This window comes from Furipterus horrens, unplaced genomic scaffold, assembly GCF_987537825.1.
Source record: "Furipterus horrens unplaced genomic scaffold, mFurHor1.1.pri manual_scaffold_1, whole genome shotgun sequence".
Classification (NCBI taxonomy): Eukaryota; Metazoa; Chordata; class Mammalia; order Chiroptera; family Furipteridae; genus Furipterus; species Furipterus horrens.
Window position 1 is genome coordinate 85,091,484 of NW_028327171.1, and position 20,920 is coordinate 85,112,403.

The following is a 20,920-nucleotide window of genomic DNA, read 5'->3' on the forward strand; positions in this document are numbered from 1 at the left end:
CATTAAGTCCATGGAGACAATTTTTAAAGAAAGTTCTTTAGATGCTATCTCCCTTTCATACATGTTAGGTACCTCATATTCATTTGGGTTGAGAAAATTAAAATCAATATGAGAATAATAGCAAATGACAAAAAGACTAAAATTAATCCTGAATTACCTTATATCTGGCAATTGATTTTGGGGAAATAAAATCACTTTTACTGTTTCAAATGAAACAGCTAAACAAATAGTTATGTTTTGTCACTAGAAGGGGCTATTAATAGCTGGGTGTCTTCAAAATGACTCCTGAATAAATAGAAAATCCATGAATTTTTTCACTTAATAATTTATGTCTTCTATCAAGATCTGTTCTCATCCTCCATTTTAGTCAAGCCAACAGCATCAAATATATTCACCAAATATGAATGGACATATCTTCAGATCTACAAATGAGAACTAAGCATTGATTTATAGAGATCACCAGTAAATAATGCCAGATATGTGGTGAGAAAATCATCTTATTTATTCAAAATTCTATGAGCACTAGGCATTATTATGTACAGTCAGTCCTTCAAGACTGAAAAGAAATAGATAGGTCAGAGAAATTATATTCTCCTTTGTTTTTCTTTTTTCTCCTAGGAGTTATCTTGGTCTGCAATCAATCCTTCAGAAAAATCTCTCAGTATGTTAATATGAACAAAATGATAAGAGTATGTCAGTCAAATGTAAAGTATTATTTATATTGACATCAAAACCTGATTATTAATGCAGAAGCTCGTGGAAGGTCAAATTAATCTGAACAACATATTATTTCCTTTTGGTCTACAATCTGTCATTTTGCAAACTATGGTAAATATAATGCCAAAAATAAAAAGATCTATTTAAATGAAAATGTATAATATATTTTGCATCTCATTTATATCTTATTGTGTTAAAAGGCAGGCTAGCATTAGCTGTTCTGTGAAAGTAATACAAAGGAGAGGATGTTCTTTTTTGTTTTAAAAAATGTAGGTATTCCTTTCAAACACTTAATTTTCAAAGGCTTGCTATTATTTAAAATATTAATTATTATATTGACTTATTAAATTTAAAGGCTCTAAATAAACATTTTATTAAAGGACTGAAAAGAAATCATTGAAAGACGTAATCTGAACATTTAAAAAATCCCAATTTCTATTCTCTTGTTTCTTAGAAAATTAAAAGTAGATCTATTGTTTGCTTGTCTTAGTGTAATAAATGGCAGCTGCCCATATGATTCTAAATCTGGGGATGGAAACCTAGTTTCTTGTCAGGAGGATGGGGAATGACAAAGCAGTTTACACTTGTCAAAACCTCTGGTTCAGGTATCTGCTGCTTTCTCTAAATTTTTTAATCTCCACTGCTTTCATTTCACTTCTTGAGGAGGATGCCCTTTCCATGTAGAATCAAGAAGCTGAATACCAACCTGATTGTCCCTCCCCCACTGCATACACCTTCTTTCCCGAAGTTTCACTGGATCAATGCTGTGACTAAGGTAAACTTAATGGAGAGTTTGGAAGGAAGATGGGGGGAGGTTACAATATAGCATATACAGCAAACAGCTAGAATTTATTTATTAGCTATGTTTATCTATCAAAGCATCTTTGCATTCCAGCCATTGGGAAATTTTCACTGTTTCTCACTTCTCCTCTCCTCAGCTTCCAGCCACAGTGCTGGCCAGCTTTATCTCCTCTGACCTCCCCATGTCCTTCCGGATAAGGTTACCCTTCTGCTCTAAGGCACTGTTTGCTTCTTTCACAGATCATACTGGGCCTCTTCATCTAGCTTCCGTTCATCAAGGCAATGCTGGGTGGGGTTAGGGATGTGAAGCACACTCTTTAAGGCGCACTCCTGTTCAGTACAGACAATGCACTCCCAGAGAAGAGTTCTGTGGTCATCAGTTTTTGTGTCCTCTCCCTCCATGAGGTAGCAATTTAGGAATTAAGGACTTAGAATTTATCTGTGAGATGAAAGAGAGCAGTGAATATTGAGAATTTGGAAGAATTGTCAAACTCAAAGCCTATAACAAGATCTGACCATCCTCTGTTGTAGACAAAGAAACTGAGGCCTCGAGAGATTAGGAGGATTACTCAGAGGTGGATTTAACGGTGAGCACCCCTGGCCCCGACTTCTGAAGGGCCCTACAAAACCCCAACTTTACACTTTTTTCTAATGACATCAAGTTTGGTTTCATTACTATGCTGCAGAAAATATGGTTAACATGTACTTTTATTTTCCCTGTCTCTTTCTTTTTTTTTAAGGGACCCAATATTTTCTTCTGTGCCTGGGGCCTCTACCAACCTCAATCTGCCTCTGGGCTTACTGTAGGATATACAGCACTTTCAAGTGGATGTTGCATACAAGAGCCTGGTCCAGGGATGTTTCCATGATCTCATGAAACAACTCAATTTCTTAGAAGTCAAAAAGTATTTCTACATATTTAATTCTTGACTACATTGCCAGCATAAGTCCCACAGGAGAGAATACAGGTGCATAGCAGGAGAGGCACCAGCCACTGTACACCTAAATCATATTATCTTAGATGCTCTGGTATGTTCGCTTTTCATGTATAATTAATTTTCTAATTTCTAGACATGATATTGGTGTTATGGAGGGCAGTTTTCATGTTTTCACTACAATCTTTTGCAGCCACCATCAGAGATAAAAATATCAAGCTGAAGCTTTCTTGTTCTGACCCACAAGAGAATGAATTAGTTAAATTTATTTTATATTTCTAGAAAAACCAAGGGGAGGGAGGAGCAGTAGAAAAAGAAAAGGAAAGATGGTTGTATAAGGCAAATGGAAAATTATCAAAGTCAGTCATGTTGCTGAAATATGCCAAGAAAATATATGTAATGTCATTAACCACTAGTAGAAATGAAATATCTTCTAAAATATATTAGGTTCGTAATATTTGTCTTGAATATGCTAGAACTGACACCTAAAGAAATAGTTTATATACCTGAGAGCTAGATTTGACTGAAATGACTAACTGAAAGAAGTTCACAAGATAAAGAGAAAAATGTATCCAAAACAGTTCTGTTCACAGAAGGAAAGAAAGTCTTCTAAGCAGAATTAAGACATTTAGCAACAAACTTGGCTGTAAACATTTGTCCAAACATCAACAGGACAAAGAAAATGCTCCTAGGAGAACAGTAACCAGATCTTAGGGTCTTAGACTTTGAACTTTGAAATATTTCCCCAGAAATGCCACATTCTTCTTTTCTACCTCCCCACTGGAATATCACCAAAAAAAAAAAAAAAAAAAAAAAAAAAAAAAAAACTCATTTGTTCTCTCTTTTTGTTATCCTGCCAAAAATATACACTCACTGATAAAGCCCACCATGATTCATTACATACCGTCATCCCAAGGTTTCCAGTATAAATGCCATATTAAATGAGCTTCTTCTGTTTTATTAATGCTTAACAGACATTTAACAGTGATGATGGTGCCAAAGATTTGTACCATATCATACGAGTAAAACTCAGACATTTCCGTATGAAGTGAAGGCACCAGCCCCCAGGTTTTTCTCCTTTATTCTCATTTCCTTAGCAATGACTAAGCTGAGATACATTTGGAAGCAGAAATAGTGGGATGTAACAACTCTTGATATTTCTCCTTTTCTCTACAGATCAATACCATTTTCTCTATTGTTACACTCTTTATTGATGAAGAAGGAAGAAAGAAAATGAGAAAAAAGGAAGAGCAAGAACAGTGAAAGGGGAGAAAGTTCTGGTGAATTTAAATTTAGATTGAGAATCTATATTTATGTTTAACATGGAGTAAACAAACAAATACATTAAAATAATATACAGTGTATATATTTCATATATAACTATCCCATGTGTTCCTTTCCTGAAGCCCTAGTCTTTCCCAGAGCCTTCATCCAAAACATTAATTAATTTACCAGTCAAAGAATGGACTCAACTATGGCTGCTACAAGTCCTAGCACATGCAGCTCATTCAACACCATTCACCTGTAACCTGGCCTCCTTGGCCTCTAGCCTGAGATCACTTTCCTTACTTTATTGTCTTATTCAAGACAGCTGGAGTTTCATTCTTGCCATATGGGTTCCTTAAAATCCTTCCAATGTGGTATTGTGGCATCAGTCCATACTTACAACATGCCAATAGATTTATTTACATGGTTGCCTCCTCTGATTAAACTTTGCATGCCCACTGACTACATCAGGCCTAAAGCATAGTAGGGTTTAATAGGCATTCAATAAATGCTTATTAAATACATTTGGTAGAAGGGTTTAATGCATGAAGGGGTCTGCAGGGGAGTTGAAAACATGACCCCCAAAGTCCTTTACAATTTTCACATTGTCATTTGAGGATACCAGTCTCCTCCATAGTTTTGAATATTACATCTATTCATGACCCCCCCCCCAACTTCAAGGCACCCCTCATCCCAAGCTCTAGAGCAAAATGTCCACCTGTCTGTTATATAGCTTCACATATTAGCAGAGTGGACTTTTGAAATGCCATGTCCCAAATTCACTCACTTCCCTACACATCCTGCTCCACCTTTCCAGCTTCCTGAATTTATTAATGAAACCATCCTCCTTAGGAGCCCATGTGGAAGACATCCAGGATGGCACCTATCTCCCCTCTAAAACCTGTCCTCTAGTCCTGTGGATTCTGCTTTCCCAAAGACCAGTTCTGTTTGTCACTCTCCCTCCTGACAATCTCCATCAAATTGTTTATAACTCTAATTAGCATATTTTAGTCTGACTTTTATGATTTATTTCCCTCTCTGTCCTAACATTAGATTCTAGATCTGTGTATTATAGCTGCAACTCCTACACCTCCTAACACAGGGTTTGCAGGTGCTCAACAACTCTAGAATGGCTAAATGGATTTAAATTACTTTGGGGGCATAGATCTTGTTATATTAATTTTTTTGTCCCCACTCTCTGTTTAATAAATGTAGTAAAAGGCATTGGAAATAGGAAATGCATATATACTTTTAATTGAACACCGATCTGTTGCCACTCGGAGTGGCTGAAATAATTGTCAGTAGCTTTTATTTAAGGGGAAAAAAAATCACTGCTATTTTTTTAAAAAGAAAGGAAGAAATAAACAAAAAAAAGTCCTTTAGACTCAGCTCCCAGCTAAAACCATCCAGGATCCAGGTTTCCCACCCCTTCCAGTAGCCTGATGTGCGGCGGAGGAGGAGCAATAAGCAAGGACAGCCTGAGGAGCAGGGAGAGCGGGATGCGGGGAGTCCCGGAAGTCATTGACCAAAGCAAGAGGCCTGCCTCAGCGGGATCAGTTGCGGCTGAGGTCCCAACAATAACAAATCTCGGGGCTGGTGGGGGCCGCCAGGGGCCCGAGCTTGGGGGAGGAACCCAGATTGGGGGAGGCGGGTGGGATGCTTCCCAAAGCCTCAGGGGATTGGAGGAGAGAGATGAGAGGCGGTGGAGCTCGAGGAGGGGGCAGCGGAGCTAACTGGTCAACCGAGGAGAGAGCGTGTTGATTGGATGGCGCGGGAGGGAGACGGACCGGAGCCGACCGAAGATTGGTGGAGGCGACCGAGGAGGTGTGGCCAGAGCGCGTTAGAGGGAGCGCGAGAGAGCGGGCGGCCGGCCTGCCTGCCTGCCAGCTAGTCTGAGCAGCGGGAGAGCGAAGCGAGGAGGAGTCGGGTTGAGGGACGTGGTGCGGGAGGCTAGTTCTTCATCTTCGCAGCAGCCATCCTTACTGCCTCGGGCACCACGGTTCCTCCACCCTACAGTCCGGCCTGGGGTGTCGGGCCGGGAGCCCAGGGAAGGGACCAAGGAGGAGGAGAAAGTGGAGTGAGGGGCAGAGGGGGTCCCGGCGCGGGGCGAGGCGCGCGCTGCCTCTCGCTCTCTCGACTCAGCCGCCGCCTCTTTTCCCGGAGCTGCGGCCCCGGGGCGTGCGGGACCCCCGGGGTGCCCGCACTATGCAGGCGGACTGCCGGCCGCCGCGATGGAGAGCCGAATAGTGGTGAGAGCAGGGCGCAGCCTGCACAGTCCCCGAGTCCGGGCCGTGGCTGCCGCCCCCGCCGGGGCCGCGCTCCCCCATTCTCACTCGTGCCTCCTCCCACCCCGCTCCAACTGCTCCTCCTCCCCTATGCCTCTGTTCCTTCTACTCTTACTTATTCTTCTGCTGCTTGAGGACGCTGGAGCCCAGCAAGGTGAGTAGTCCCCGGGGAATGCGCCGGCGCGTGGAGCCCCCACAGATGGCGGGGGCGCGGGGAGAGCCTGCGGGGAACCGGGTTTGCGGGTCTTTAGCCGAATCTGCAGACTCGCCGGGAAGGCGCGGTGCACTTCCGTGCGTGAGCAGACCTGGCCAGGCACTCGAAAGGTTGAGTTGCAAAGGTGGGATCCGCCTGTTGCCCCCACATTGGCGCGGCTTTACTTTTTGGCAAGGCCATTCATTTTCCTGAAAAGAAGGAAGTGAGAACCTGCCATCAAGGCCTCCTTTTGGGTATTGGATTGTTTTTTGGGAGGAGGGAATGTTTGGGAGGAAAAAGTTTTAGACATGACGCCTAAAGGAAAGCTAAATGGATGGATGGACAGTTAGGAAGGCAAGGTAATTAAATAGCTTCTTAAATCTATTAAAGGCAAGTGGCGATAATTACTATCTTTTGTGAAAGTGCTCAGGTTCAAAAACGAACGGAATTGATTCTGGTTATCTGAGTCTTGGATTCAGCAAGTGTGCTTTACAACCCCTACCTGGTAGTCAGAATAGTGGTCTAGACTGCCTGGGTCAGACAGACGCTTGCTCTGACCCCTGGCTCTGACCCGTTGAAGCCTCCTATGTTGCCTAAATGGAACGTCCCACGTTAAAAGGGTAAGTCCGTCCAGAAAGGGACAAAGGGCTTTTGGTGTTTGGTTTTTGTTTCCATCAACAATCCTTGGAAAACGTATTCTAGAAACAAGCAAAACTGTTTATTGAATAATCACTGTGATGGCAAGAGAATGCAGAGCTGATTCACGCTCCGCCCCTCCCCCTTTTTAGTTCAGGAAATGACCCGCAATTTTTGAGTCAGTTTGGCGTCTGTTATTGAACACATTTCCCATTGCATTTTTCATTTGATTGCAGTGAGACGGATTGTCACTTTTTCTGGAAAGGTGCTTTTTTTTTTTTTTTTTTTTTTATATATATCTCCACCTTTAAGTCCAGCCTAATGCTGCTCTCAGTAAAGTATGGAATCATGGCCACAAGCCTGTCATGATGCTGCTGGAACTTTGACAGGCATATGAAAATATAATATCTCTCACTATAAGGCAGGAAAACGTATTCGGTAAACTGACCTTTTAGAGCTAGGCACAACTATGTGCAGTGTAGATGTTTAGCATTCAGGTTTTAGATAATCACTGAATTTTTGAACATCAGCTTTTTATAAATTAGAATGTGAAATCCTTCCCTCCATTAAACTTCTAGAGCCTGTGCTTATTATTTTTTTCCATAGGATAGCTGGAGTTAGTGCTTAGTTGTCTTTTACTTCATTTGAAACAATTTTGTTAGATTGTATTGTGACAGCTATCATATCAGCGGTGCATTAAAAAAAAACCTATTAAAATTGGTGAATTTTTGTGTAGCCATTTTAATATTGAAGATGGAAGAAAATACACATTTTCAGCGTATTATGCTGTATTATTTCAAGAAAGGTAAAAATGTAACTGAAACAAGAAATTTGTGCACTGTATGGAGAAGGTGCTATGACTGATTGAACATGTCAAAAGTGGTTTGCTAAGTTTCTTGGTACTATTGACACTTTGGCCAAATCATTCTTTGCTGTGGGGCTGTCTTATGCATTGGAAGATGTTTAGCAGCACCCCTGGCCTCTACACACTAGAAGCCAATAGCAGGACATAGCCGACATACTCAAAATATCCACATCAATAAAGTTATTGGTGAAAATGAAAAGTGTCTTATTTTACAGAAAAAAACTAAACGGACTTTTTGACCAACCCAATATTTTCCTCCTAGTAGGAAAGGAAAAGAAGAAAAAACAGGCTTATAAATGGCTCACACAGTACCAAGTGCTTTACATGTATTAGCTCAATACTCACCGCAACCATTTGAGATAGATATTGTTGTCCCATTTCAAATACAGAGAACTGAGACAAGAAATGTAAGTTGATGCAGAAAGGAATATAACTACCTAAGCAGAACACTCTGTTTTGCTTATTTCCACTCCTGGAGGTGTTTATATCATGTTTAAAAAAAACAAACAAACTTTTAACAATATAGAATCAGTTTTCTGTCTCCCCCCAAATGAGACAATTGTCTTTTTTCTAGAATTTCTCAAGCCTGATCTAATTAAGCATGCAACATTATATTTTTTGAAATATTAAATTTTAGTTTTTACCAGAGTATTTTAACAAATATATGTTTGTCTTTCACAGTGTTATCTTAATATAAACACCAATGTTGATTAAATACAAATAGAAATGAGGCTGGTAATTGAAAAGGCCTGCTTTCTAGTTCTTCTAAGTTGATTGGGTAAATATTCAAATTCTTCATCCCTCAGTTTTCTATATCTGTGATACTAGAATACATACCTTTCTTATTTTATTTTATTTTTTAATTACAGTTGACATTCAATATTATTTTGTATTACTTTCAGATGTATAGCATAGTGATTAGAGAGTCATGTCCTTTACAAAGTGATCCCTGCTCCAGTATTTCAAGTACCCTCCTGGTACCATACATAGTTATTACAATATTATTGACTATATATTCTATATGCTGTACTTGATATCCCCATGACTATTTTATAACTACCAATTTGTACTTATTAATTACTTCATACCTATTGTATAACTTAATGAAAATGAAATGATAGTACACAGGAATTTTGCAAAGGGGAAAGTGTAATATAGCTGTAATTGATTATCATTGTTAATCTTGAGCTTACTCAATTATCTGATAAAGTAAGGACCAGTAAGGTATATATCACCTGAAAACTCAGGAATTGTATGAGATTTGAATTTCATGATTTTTATTAAAACTTTTTCTTTTCTTCATTGATTTCAGAGAGAGAGAGAGAGAGGGGAAGGGAGGGAGAAAGCAAAGGGAAAAAACATCTGAGAGAGAAACATCAATTGGTTGGTTGTCTTTCATAGGCATCCCGACTATGGATCGAACCCATGAACCCAGGCATGTGTCCTGACTGGGAATCAAACCTTTTGGTTTGTGGAAAGATGCTCAACCAACTGAGCCACACAGGCCAGGGCAAACTCCCTGGTTTTTAAAAATTATATTTTCTTACCCAAAGAACCTGATGCATTCCGTTGTGGAACTGCTTTTAAACCAGTCTTCCTAGTCTTAACAGATGTGCTTCAAGGGTCCACCAGTGTGTTTCCTTGCATAACCTGAGAAGTATAATTTCAGAGTGAGAAGCAGTGCTTAAAAACACCTATAAATTTTTTAATAATGGGAATGTCCACCTGTTGTAATGTTAAGTTACAAGCTGGGGTTTTTACTTTACAGTATTAGGAAAAAGACTGGAAGGAAATAAAATGATAACAGTTGTCTTTTGCTAGTATGGTTGTGGGTAATTTCTTCTTTATGCTTTTTCAAATTGCCTACAGTATGCATATAGTCACAATAAAAAATAAGCCGTGTAAAATGTTTTGTGATAGATTTTTCTTCTCAGCCAGCCTAGGTAGGTAGAATGCATGTAATATACAGAGTGGAGCAAAAGTAGGTTTACAGCTGTGAGTATGTGAAACAGTTTATTCTTGTATTATTATTTATTAATTATTATATTATTTTCCACATGAACAGCTGTAAACCTACTTTTGCCCCAGCCTATGTATGTTGAGGTAGAATGGTGTTTCAGTTTTTTTTTTTTTTTTTTTTTTTTTTAACCTTTCAGATATCATTTTGAAATAGTAGGAGATATTACCCTCATTTCAATTAATGCCATCCATACTATTACTCAGCGGGTTTTCTGCTGACAGAGTGATTTTTCTTTTTATTTGGCTCAGAATAAAATTTATTGTTGGTCTGAAAACTTAACCTTTCACAGCGGAGGTGTATATTGACCAATCTCATATCATTAATCTACTTATAAATTCATTCTATTTATTCACATCTATTTTACTGTTGTAGTTTTTTTAGGCATGGCTTATATTTGTGTATTTTTGATTTGTAAATTTAATATTAAGTTTATCTTCAAACTTCTATTGAAAACATTTCTTCTGTAAAATGTACATCTTTCAAAAAACAAATTGGTGAAACTTATGCTGATTGCATACTAGCTACTGTAATAAATTTACCTAATAGGAAGTTGAGGTTCTCCTATGAATGAATTTATGTCTTTGGTTTACATTGTAACTGTAGTAATTTGTATCACCTCATCTCAGGAACTCAGCTTCCTCTTTTGTATCATGGACACCTTGCCTACTTTTGGGTTAAAATATTATTTGAATGTGTAATGAGTTTTAAAGTCCATTAAGACTGACTTGTTTATGACTGTTAATGTGAAATGTTTGTGAAGATAGTGATTTTTGTTTGCTAGTTTAATAAATCTATGAAACAAATCAGGTTCTTCTGTAAAAAGATTTCAGTTCCACACTGGTATTTGGAACTAATGGGTGGGGAAAAAATTATATTCTATCAAGTAATGCTTTTATTTTCTACTGATGCAGAGAAGTATTTTTGAACAACATTTGTGAATAGTTAGAATTGGAGAGCACGTCTCTCTGCAAAGAATATTTGTAATTATTTCTAGTATTAACATTAAGTTAATTTAGAATTTTCCATTGTCTTTCTTGATGTGATAAAACATTAAGATTCTTTATGTAGTTTTGTTCAGAGACAAAAGTCAGAGCATCTTATTTCTGCTGTATTTCTGATTAATTTTGCACAATTGAAATTAGAAATATTGCACATATTTCACATATGCTAATCAACAGATTCAAAAACTTATAAATGAAAAGTTAATTGTAAAATGACAGGTTAATGCTTTTTAGGTAGTTTCCTAATGTTATAAACAAAGAGGAAACGTTTTTCTTTGGTGATAGTTAACAATTCTATTTGAACATCTGAGCTTCATTCTAGAAGATAAACATAAAATCTTAGAATAGTGAAATTGGTATAAATGAAAGTATTAGTACTAGAATTAAAATGACGAATTAATTTCCAGAAAGCATAATGGGATTTCAGAATGATTTTGAAAAGCTAGATTTACATTCAGGTAGATTTTAAATTTAGGACTATACTTAGTAAAATGAACCGAGGATGTGAAAGCTCAGGTGGTAGTATTGAATGCATGCAAATAGATAGTTCCTATTTCCACTTCTTGATTAGTTGAGAAGGGTGTGGAATGATGACATAAAATTAAGAGGATTAGGAAAAACTTTATAGAGATAATGATATTACCTAAATGTGATTGTTGAAGTATGAAGTAGTCAACTTTGTAGTTTTTCTCATGTGGCCCATCACTTTATTTTAGAACACTGTTATGGCCTGAGCACTTTATTATTTAAAATACTGTACAGAGATAAAATGATTGTTACTCAAAACCAGAAACTTAAGTGATAATTATTCACAGTTCTACCCCCTAATCTATCAACCTGTAATTTTTATATCCCTTTCTATTGCATATCGACACACCTACATAACCTTACATGGTTGTAATTTTAATACTCTTGTGTTAAGTTCTGTAGACTTAATGTATAAAAATAAATTTATAAGTTAACACAAGTATACAGTATGAAAACTTCAAAATGTAAAAATTCCTCAGGAGACATTATTTATGAAGTAATTACTATATTCAGAACTGCTATTACATTATTTTCTTTATTCCATTGGATTAAATTCTTCAGGATAGGATATTTGAGAAAGTACAATAAGTCCTCAATGATGTCAGTAGATTCTGCAACTTTAAGCAAAACGATGTATTAACAAAACCAATTTTACCATAGTCTAATTGATATAAACAGTGTTAAGTTCCTGTGGAATCTCATGAATGTGAAAATGGTGTTGAATGAAAAGGATCTGCTTATTCAGTTCAAAATATTAGTTTAGAAACATATATCATGCTTATTATCCCAATTTGTGGGTTAAATCAGAGTAATCCATGAGGACAGAAAATGCATATAGGTATTCAGATAAAGTAGTATTTAATTGATGCCAGGGTCCATGAAGCAGATGAGATAATAAGGTGGTATTAAAGGCTGCTCAGAGAAGGAAAACTCTGATTCCAAAAAACCTCCGCTGCCTTGCGGCATACCTCTTCAGGGGAAAGGCTAGGGGAGTAAACCCCAACAGAAAATCCGGAGCCGGAATCCCTAAGGCGGTTTGACGTTGTAGTCAACACCGGCAACTCCTGCGGCGCACCTGAAGCCAAGCTGTATTGACTCCGTCTTTCCCTTGGATCCTTCAGCTGCGAAGAGAGGGGGGGTCTGCTGCATGGGCAACAGCAGACCCTCCATATCACCCTGCCCAGGCTCTGTAGCTTCAGCTTCACTGGAGAGGACACTCCAGCGACATCGCAAGATGTCGATTCAACACGGGAGGAGACAGATACCGTGTCACTCCCGAGTCGGACTGCACAGCCATTCTCGGCGGTGCAGATAGACTCTTAAGAAGCTACACCATCGTCTCTCGAGACGGACGGCTGCCGACGACGACGACGATTAAAGGCTGCTAAAACATCACCTATTAGGTCAGCTTGCACTCGGAAGGGTATGTTGTTGGAAGAAAAAGTTTAATTAGTTACTTGAATTGTGCGGAAGACCCCAAAGGTACAAGCTCCCGCCACTGCTTTCTAGAGTGAGTCTATAGTTATCTGGAAGGCTTTGGCTGAATTGGGTACACACAAGTCTGCAGTCAAAATGGAATTGCTCTGGGTCAAAGAGAAGATGCTGGTATTCTATCATTCTCTCATGAAGAACTATCATCTTGAAGGAGTATCATCAACTATGAGCTCCCAAAACAGTGTTCACATAATGCCAGTACAGACCAGGGACATTTAGAGATGAATAAAACAGTGTCATTGTTTTCAGAGAACCTATAGTTTAGGAAATAATCTCCAAGTTGGAATACATATAAAAATAACCAAGGAAAATTGCGCAGTGCTGTGGATTTCTAAGGGAAGAAGTGCTCACAACACTTGGGAAAGTAGATGAAGCTTTGCTGATCAAGGGATTTTTAATGGATGAGCTTTAAAGAATTGCTAGATTACTAGTCCACAGTGATGGTGACATTTGAAGAGTAAAGATCACAGCTTCAGAACAGCAAGGAGCCAGGAAACCATGGGAGTTTAAATCCTGCTCTGTTGGAATGAATAGCAAGCCTCTGGTCTTGGCCCACTGATTTTCCCTTGAGCCCCACTGGGCAAGTATTGGATACTTGTGGGCTATGGTTCTATGCACTGGGGTACTGCCCTCTTCGAGCCAAGTTAATACTACCATAGTGTGGCCAGGAGCCTCTTTATTACCTATAAGATAAAATCTGAACTCCTTTGCATGTTATATATATGGGGAGCGCAAAAGGAGGTTTACAGTTGTTTGTATGGGCAATAATAAATCAGAAGAATAAACTCTTTAGCATACTCAGAACTTTAAACCTACTTTTACCCATACCTCTATAATTTTTTTCACAGTCTGGTCCCTCTTTTCCTCTGACTTATTATATAAATATCATGCCAGCACTGCTCATGCTTTATAGCTCAGGTGTGTAAGACTGAGCTACTTTTTATTCTAATATACAATTTTATGCTTTTTTTCCTTGTGCTCTATACTGACCTCTTTACATATGCTTTTTTCTCTACTTGGAATGCCCTTTATCTCCTTGTCTACTTGGTAAACACTTCTTTTGTTTTTTTATTTAATTTTTATTGTATATTTTTCTATTATCATTCATCCCCCTTATACTACACCCCCGGCAATCACTGCACTGTTGTCCATGTCCAGAGTCCTTTTTACTTTCTTGCTTGTTCCCCCACCCCTAATCCCGCCCCCAAGCTGTCAGCCATTTCTCTTTACGTCTGTCTCTGTCTGTTTGCTTGTTAGTTCAGTTTGTTCATTAGATTCCACATATGAGTGAAATCATATGGTATTTGTCTTTCTCTGACTGGCTTATTTCACCCAGCGTAGTGTTCTCCAGGTCTATCCATGCTGTCGCAAAGGGTAAAAAAATTTTTTTGCACCTGAGTAGTAGTATCCCATTGTGTAAACGTCCCATAGTTTTATCCACTCATCTCCTGAGGGACACTAGGGCTGCTTCCATATCTTGGCGACTGTAAGTAACACTGCAATTAATGCAGGGGTGCTTATGTTTTTTCGAATTAGTGTTTTGAGTTTCTTTGGATAAATTCCCAGAAATGGAATTGCCCTGTCAAAAGGCATACTGCTTTCCACAGTGGCTGTACCAATCTGCATTCTCACTAGTAGTGCAGAAGGGTTCCTCTTTCTCCACATCCTCGCCAGCACTTGTTGTTTGTAGATTTATTGATGATGGCCATTCTGACCAGTGTGAGGTGGTATCTCATTGTGGTTTTGATTTGCATCTCTCTGATGATTAGTGACATTGAGCATCTTTTCATATATCTGTTGGCCATCTGTATGTTTTCTTTGGAGAAATATCTATTCAGGTTGTTTGCCCATTTTTTAATTGGATTTTTTTGTTGTTGTTGTTGCTGTTTTTTTGTTCTTGGTGTTGAGTTTTATAAGTTCTTTTATCAGTTTTGGATATTAACCCCTTATCAGATGCATTGGTAAATATGTTCTCCCATTCTGTGGGTTGTCTTTTTATTTTGTTGATGGTTTCCTTTGCTGTTCAAAACCTTTTTAGTTTGATGTAGTTCCATTTGCTTATTTTTCTTTTGTTTCTCTTGTCTGAAGAGATATATCATGAAAAATATTGCTACGAACAGTGTCCAAGATTTTACTACTTATGTTTACTTTTAGGATTTTTATGGTTTCAGATTAACATTTAAGTTTAATCCATTTTGAATTTATTCTTGTGTGTGGTATATATATGTCCAATTTTCCAACACCGTTTATTGAATAGACTGTCTTTAGCCAATTGTATGGGCTTCTTTCCTCTGTTGAATATTAATTGACTCTAAAGATTTGGGTTTATTTATGGGCTCTATTCTGTTCATTGAGCCATGTGTCTGTTTTTATGCCAATACCATGCTGTTTTGATTACGATGGCCTTATAGTATAGTTTGATGTTAGGTAGGGTGATTCCTCCAACTTTTTTCTTCTTTCTCAAGATTGCTGGGTATTCGGGGCCCTTGTGGTTTCATATATACTTGGTAAACTCTTAATCATCCTTGAAGGACCCTTTTTGGGTCTCATCCCCTCTGTGAAGAGTTTTCTAATCATCACCGGACACTCATTTCCAGATAGTACTTTCCAGTTATTTCTGTTCATTCATTAATCACACTGTTTTAAATATTTGTTTCTTGCAGAGAGTTTTGTTCATTTTCTTATTCTTAATGATTAGTATGATGTCTGTCATTCAAAAAAATGTGTATTAAGGGCCCATTTCTGGAGTGAATCTGCCCCAAACACAGTTTTTGCTGTTAGTCGCTGGGCACCTGCATGCTCTTCACACCATTGTCCTTTGTCTAATCCCCACAGTTAGCATACAGTCCAAGAACCTGAGTTTCTTAGTCCCATTGGAATAGAGCCGTTTCTTGAGCCTACTTGCTCAGAATGTGACATCTACCCAGTGTTTCCCAGCCACCCTCTTTGCTGCAACACCTTGATGAAGAGTCCTCCTCTAACTGGAATCCTGAACACAGCCATGACTGCTTCTTAGAAAACACTACTGGGCCCACCAGTTAGATCGTCCGTAAGAACAGTGACAGCCTAAATTAATGTCAACAAGTTGGGTGCATCCCTTTGTCCTGTCTTTCAAGTTCTCATTTGAAGAGGCACCTCCACCATTATGAGTCCCCTAGTTTTGGTTCCAATAGTTGCCTACCTTCATTTTAGTCACCAACTGAAGTGCCAGGAGGACACTCAGGAAAATAATCTGGTGCCAGGAAAAAAAATGAGAAACAATGGCAGCAAAGGTCAGTGGGAACATTATTTTGAAGGGCAGACTGTGAGCTTGTATCTGAGTTATTAGGCATGCTTCAGCCTTAGTTTCCTCCATCTTCATCCAGTCCATTTGTCCATCTGCAGGTTCAGTTGTCTCTTTCCAACCCCTGGCACCCTGGCCTGTCACCTAAATTGCTTTCCCCCGGGTCCTTGACAGATTCCACACAGACTCATGTACCAGTCCCCAGTGTCTTATTTCCTCAGGTTCTGGATATCTCAAGAGTACAGAGCAAGTCGTATGTCCATTGTGATTAGTTCTGCCACAATAAGGACTACTAATCAAATCCCAAGTGGGAATTACCCCTCAGCAGCAGCATGATGACTGGCCCACTTTGTAGAGCCGAACTCCTGCCCTTGTCCTCACCCATGCGCAATATAAATTTGCCTCCTGCCTCACCTTTCCTTCTTCTTGAAACTCTCTTCCACCTTGTCCAGAGCACAGCTTCATCAGGGAATATAAACTGTGTTTTACTATAATTTAGCCCTTTGAGTGCCATGTGTAATTAGAAATTTGGATCAACATGAGAAAAAATTATATCAATATATAACCTGAGGTACAAAAAAAGAGAACAAAACCTAAAATACAAATTATTCCATTGTTATTTACATTTATAACTATCGAAAAAAGAGTCTCTGGGAGCAACTCTGGCACTAATGGGAAAAATTTTCAGCGTCGCTCACAGAGACTTTGGCACTCAAGGGGTTAAACTTCTATGGTGCTTCTTAGTCTATTCCTGAAAACATGCTCAAAACACCACTGGCTTTTATACATCTTTCTTTTGAACTGTTTGCTTTTCAAGTACCTTTTATATCAGCTTTTTTTAGTGGCAAACTTTCTAAAAAGTAGGCTACACTTGTGCTGTACATTTCTTAGTGTCTGGCACACAGCAGGTATTTCTTACTGGTGATTTCCTTTTTAACTCTTGCAGTCTAGCTTCTGCCGTACTGAAACTGTCATTTAAACTGTTAGTTTAGTTTTTTTGTTTGTTTCACTTTCCAAAACCTGAGAGCTTTGTTTCTCTTCATCATTTTTCACCCTGGTGGACTATGAAGGTATGGAGACTGGAATCAGACATGCCTGGATTTAAATACTACCCATGTCTACTTTGGGATTCACTTACCACTCTTGGTGTTATTAAATATATAATGCACCTCTCTTTCTAGAATATATGAGGGCTGGGATCAAATCTGTTTGGCTAGCTGGTAAATTTTTGTTCAATGAGCAAATAAATGTGTGAATGAAAATTTTGTTTCTCTTTTTCCTACTCTCCAGTTAAAATATCCATCTTCAATGTTTGCTTTCTACTGAGATCCAGTGCTTTTCCATCATTTTGCCCCTTATCCCCATCCCAGTTATTGTTTAGGGAAGTTCCACCTCTAGTTCAGAGAAAGGGACTGGACCGTGCAGAAGAGGAATATGACAGCAAGGCGTGATTGTTAATGTGAGATATTTTTACCTAACCTCCAACCCACCTAGACCTTAATGCTGGTGTTGACCCTGCCTTTTGATCTCCATGTTCTCTCTCCAACTTCTGTTGATGTGTTTCAATTGTCTTTGATCTCCATCCACTCAGATAATTTTCATGTTCATGGTTTATCTCTTTCTATTGTACCCTTGTTTCTAGTTATGCTTTGGATCCTAGAAGCTAACTTTATACATCTTAAGACAATCTGTTGCATGGGTGGAGGAAAAGTGTTTTAGTTGGGACCCTAGAGGTCATAGGAAACAAAAGTCTAAATCTGCTTACAGTAAAAGTAAAAGTATTAGGATTCTAAGATTAGTTGTGGAGTCTTGGGGAGAGCTGAACCAACCTAAGCCAAGGGGAAAGCAGGAATGCAGCTGGACCTCAGGCACCAAGAATTCAGCTTAATTTTTGTCTCTTGATTCAGTCTGGCTTTCAATGGATGCACAGAGTCATGGCTCTTGGCAATCTACAAACCTGATACCTTCAACACTGGAGAGATTCTGGGGTTTTCCCTAATGTGTGAGGTCCAGATGGAGGAAAGGGTGAGTTGGCCTCACATTGGCCCAACATAAGTCAGTATCCACTCTTGAGCCTGTCAGCTAGCCAGCGGGAATGCTGTATAGAAAAGCTATTGTAAATGCAGGGCAGTTCTCAGAATGATAAGGATGGTGCTTGACAGACAGAAGCATCATCTTTACGGAGAAAGGTTCATATTTATAGAGTCCACTATACTGTACAGAAGTTGTTACCACACCTCACAGGTACCTTGGGAGATGGGTGGTGGTTTCCCAATGCACAGGTGTGGACATGGAGGCTTTCAATGGTTGAATGCCAAGGATCTCAACAGTTGGCATGGCTACAATTTCAGTCCAAGTCTGTCTGACTCCAAAGCCTATGTTTTGTATTCTTTCTACGAAATCACTTGCCTATCAAGTGCCTACCACTGGCTAATTTGGGTTTATTATATGTGTTAAGAGCCTAGTGTGCCCTATTTTCTATGTGTATGCCTGCCTAACAATTTTACAGCTTGGTATGGTAAACTGACATAAATGTGCATACGTAATTAAGCATATTAAGTACAGTAAAGAGATTTTGATAATAGAAATGGAGACAAAGACCAGGACTTCCAGCATGTTTCACAAAGATGGGAACACTAGGTGCTTGAGAGGAGGAAGTGAGTGCAATAGCATGTGCAGTGGCCCAGAGGAGAGAACATGGAGCACGCATGGAGGCACCTATAGCTCCACGGCTGGGGCAAAGAGGCTGTGGGAAAAGTCAGAAAATGAGACTGGAAGGGGAATTGGGGAAAGATTATAATAGACTTTGTATTCTTGCTGAAGAATTTAGCTTTTATTGTATCATCAGTGGAAATAATGGAAGGATTTTTAAATAAGGGACAGGACCGTATTGGTGTTTAAGAAACACTGGCAGGAGTATGGACAATGGATTAGAGGGAGGAAAGATTAGGAAGTGTGGAAACAAGGGCCTGCACTTGTTCAGAGGGACTTGTTTAGAGATATTGAGGAGATAGAAAGTATGACCAGTTAAATTTGAGAGAGCAAAGGTTAAAATGTTTTAAAAAATTTTTTTTCTGAAATGTGGTTCTCCCTGCTTTCTATCCACTTCACCAAACCAAGGTATCTCTCTAGTTAATTGCTATTTATTCTACACACACACACACCCATAAAGTTCCCATTACTTCCCTGTAGTACTCATCATCCATGAAATGACTTACTGTATTGTAAACTATGAGGACAGGGGCCTTGTCTGTCATTTTTGTTCTTGTAGCACCTAGTAAAGTGCCTGGCATGTGGAAGATGTTCCTTGAATACTTGGGACACATTGAGTTTGAATGCAGTGGAGCTTCTTAGCAGAGGTGCTTAATATATAAGTAGGTGAAAAGTTTGAGGATTGAGATAAAGGTTGGAGGCTTTGGAGCTTTCTCTATTTCAGTGGTAACTGAACTCATAGGAGTAGCTGAAATTGCTCAGGGAGAATACAGAATGGGGAAACAGCAGCATCAGCAGAAAGAAGCCAAGTCAGCCAAGGTGCCAGAGAAGTTGCAATTAGAGAGTTGAAGAGCTAAAACAAGGAAGGAGAGTTTTAAGAATGAGGGAGGGGAAGATATGAAGGAAGGAGGAAAAATGGGAGGGCAGGAAGGGCTAGCAATGGCAGTTGCTGTAGAAGGGTCCCAAATGATAAGAATAGAAAAAGTATCTGTTGTCTCTTGGCAGCTCAGGCACTGACAGCTTTAGTGAATAGACTAAAATTTGAGAATCACTGAATAAGAGACTACTAAGTGACTTTGAGTACTCATCTGAGATTGGAACCCATTACACTAATGACACATATCCCCTGGATTCTTTGTGGATTTTTTTTCTTTTTCTTTTTCCAGTAGTGCTCAGCTTCTTGGCAAAGAGAGATCGTTTGATCTAGGTGGGTGATGGGGCAGGGGGCGGGGGTGAGTGGGGTTGCCAGGATACTCAAAAAGAACATAGTAGCTAGAAAGTGACTGCACCAGAAGAGTGTAGTTAATCCAGTAGATATGAGGTCTGGGCTGGGTAGAGAAAGAAATGAGGGAAGGACACAATTAATAGATGGGGAGAAAAGAGAAATGCCAAGTTCACAGAAAGTATGCAGTGTGTGTAAGAGCTGAAAGGTCAGGAGACTGACCAGTAGAGTAGGACATCAAAGTTTGAGATGTCAGAGTTGGGAGCAGTTCATAATAGTAAAAAAAAAGTCCAGGTTGTAGTCCTGAGAGTAACTGAAGTGAAGTAGAGGTCATAGGATAAATTAGTGAGAATTATTTTCTAATGGATTCATACTTTTCACAAGACACACTTGAGGCTTTAAAGCTGCTATAAATTTTCTAAACCACTGCGCCATTGTTCTTTTACTTCAGTCAGGTTGTGACCAAGTGCGCTGGATCTACATATGATGGGCAGAGCCTTTCTGGCCTTTTATGATGGTAATAGTACCCTCTAATATTTATTGAGCACTTTCTTATGGGTTAAGCTTTCCATACTAGGTCTTTTCATACAGTATTTCATTTGATTCTTACCCTATCTGGTTCGAATTGTTAGTGTCCCCATTTTAGAAAACTGAGGTTTAGCAACAATAAATTGCCTTTTCAAGGTTGTAGTGAGTGGTAGATAGGACATTTAACTTCATTTTATGAAACCAGAGCCCATTCATTTCACATTATGTTCTAAGCAGAATATGTGGTTGGTTGGTGGGGGTTTAAGAGGATTTATAAATCTCACATTCCTTTACATTACTCAGTTTTGTAAATTATCACACATTGGGCTTAAATTAGAATGAAGCTGGGAGCTACCTTTTTTTTTCCTAAAAAATATCCACAGTGACCCTCTTTAGGCTCCCAATGCTTATCTATCCTATGCAGTATTGGACCT

General features: G+C 39.0%; 1 protein-coding gene across 1 annotated transcript in view; it reads left to right on the forward strand.

The window, feature by feature from the left end:
- Positions 1-5,600: 5,600 nt before the first annotated feature.
- DCBLD2 (discoidin, CUB and LCCL domain containing 2) overlaps positions 5,601-20,920 on the forward strand; it is a 106,611-nt gene continuing 91,291 nt past the window's right edge. Inside the window, exon 1 of the mRNA XM_090276100.1 lies at positions 5,601-6,158. Coding sequence (XP_090132226.1) covers positions 5,951-6,158 — 208 coding nt within the window. The 5' untranslated portion in view covers positions 5,601-5,950. The remainder of the gene's footprint in view (positions 6,159-20,920) is intronic.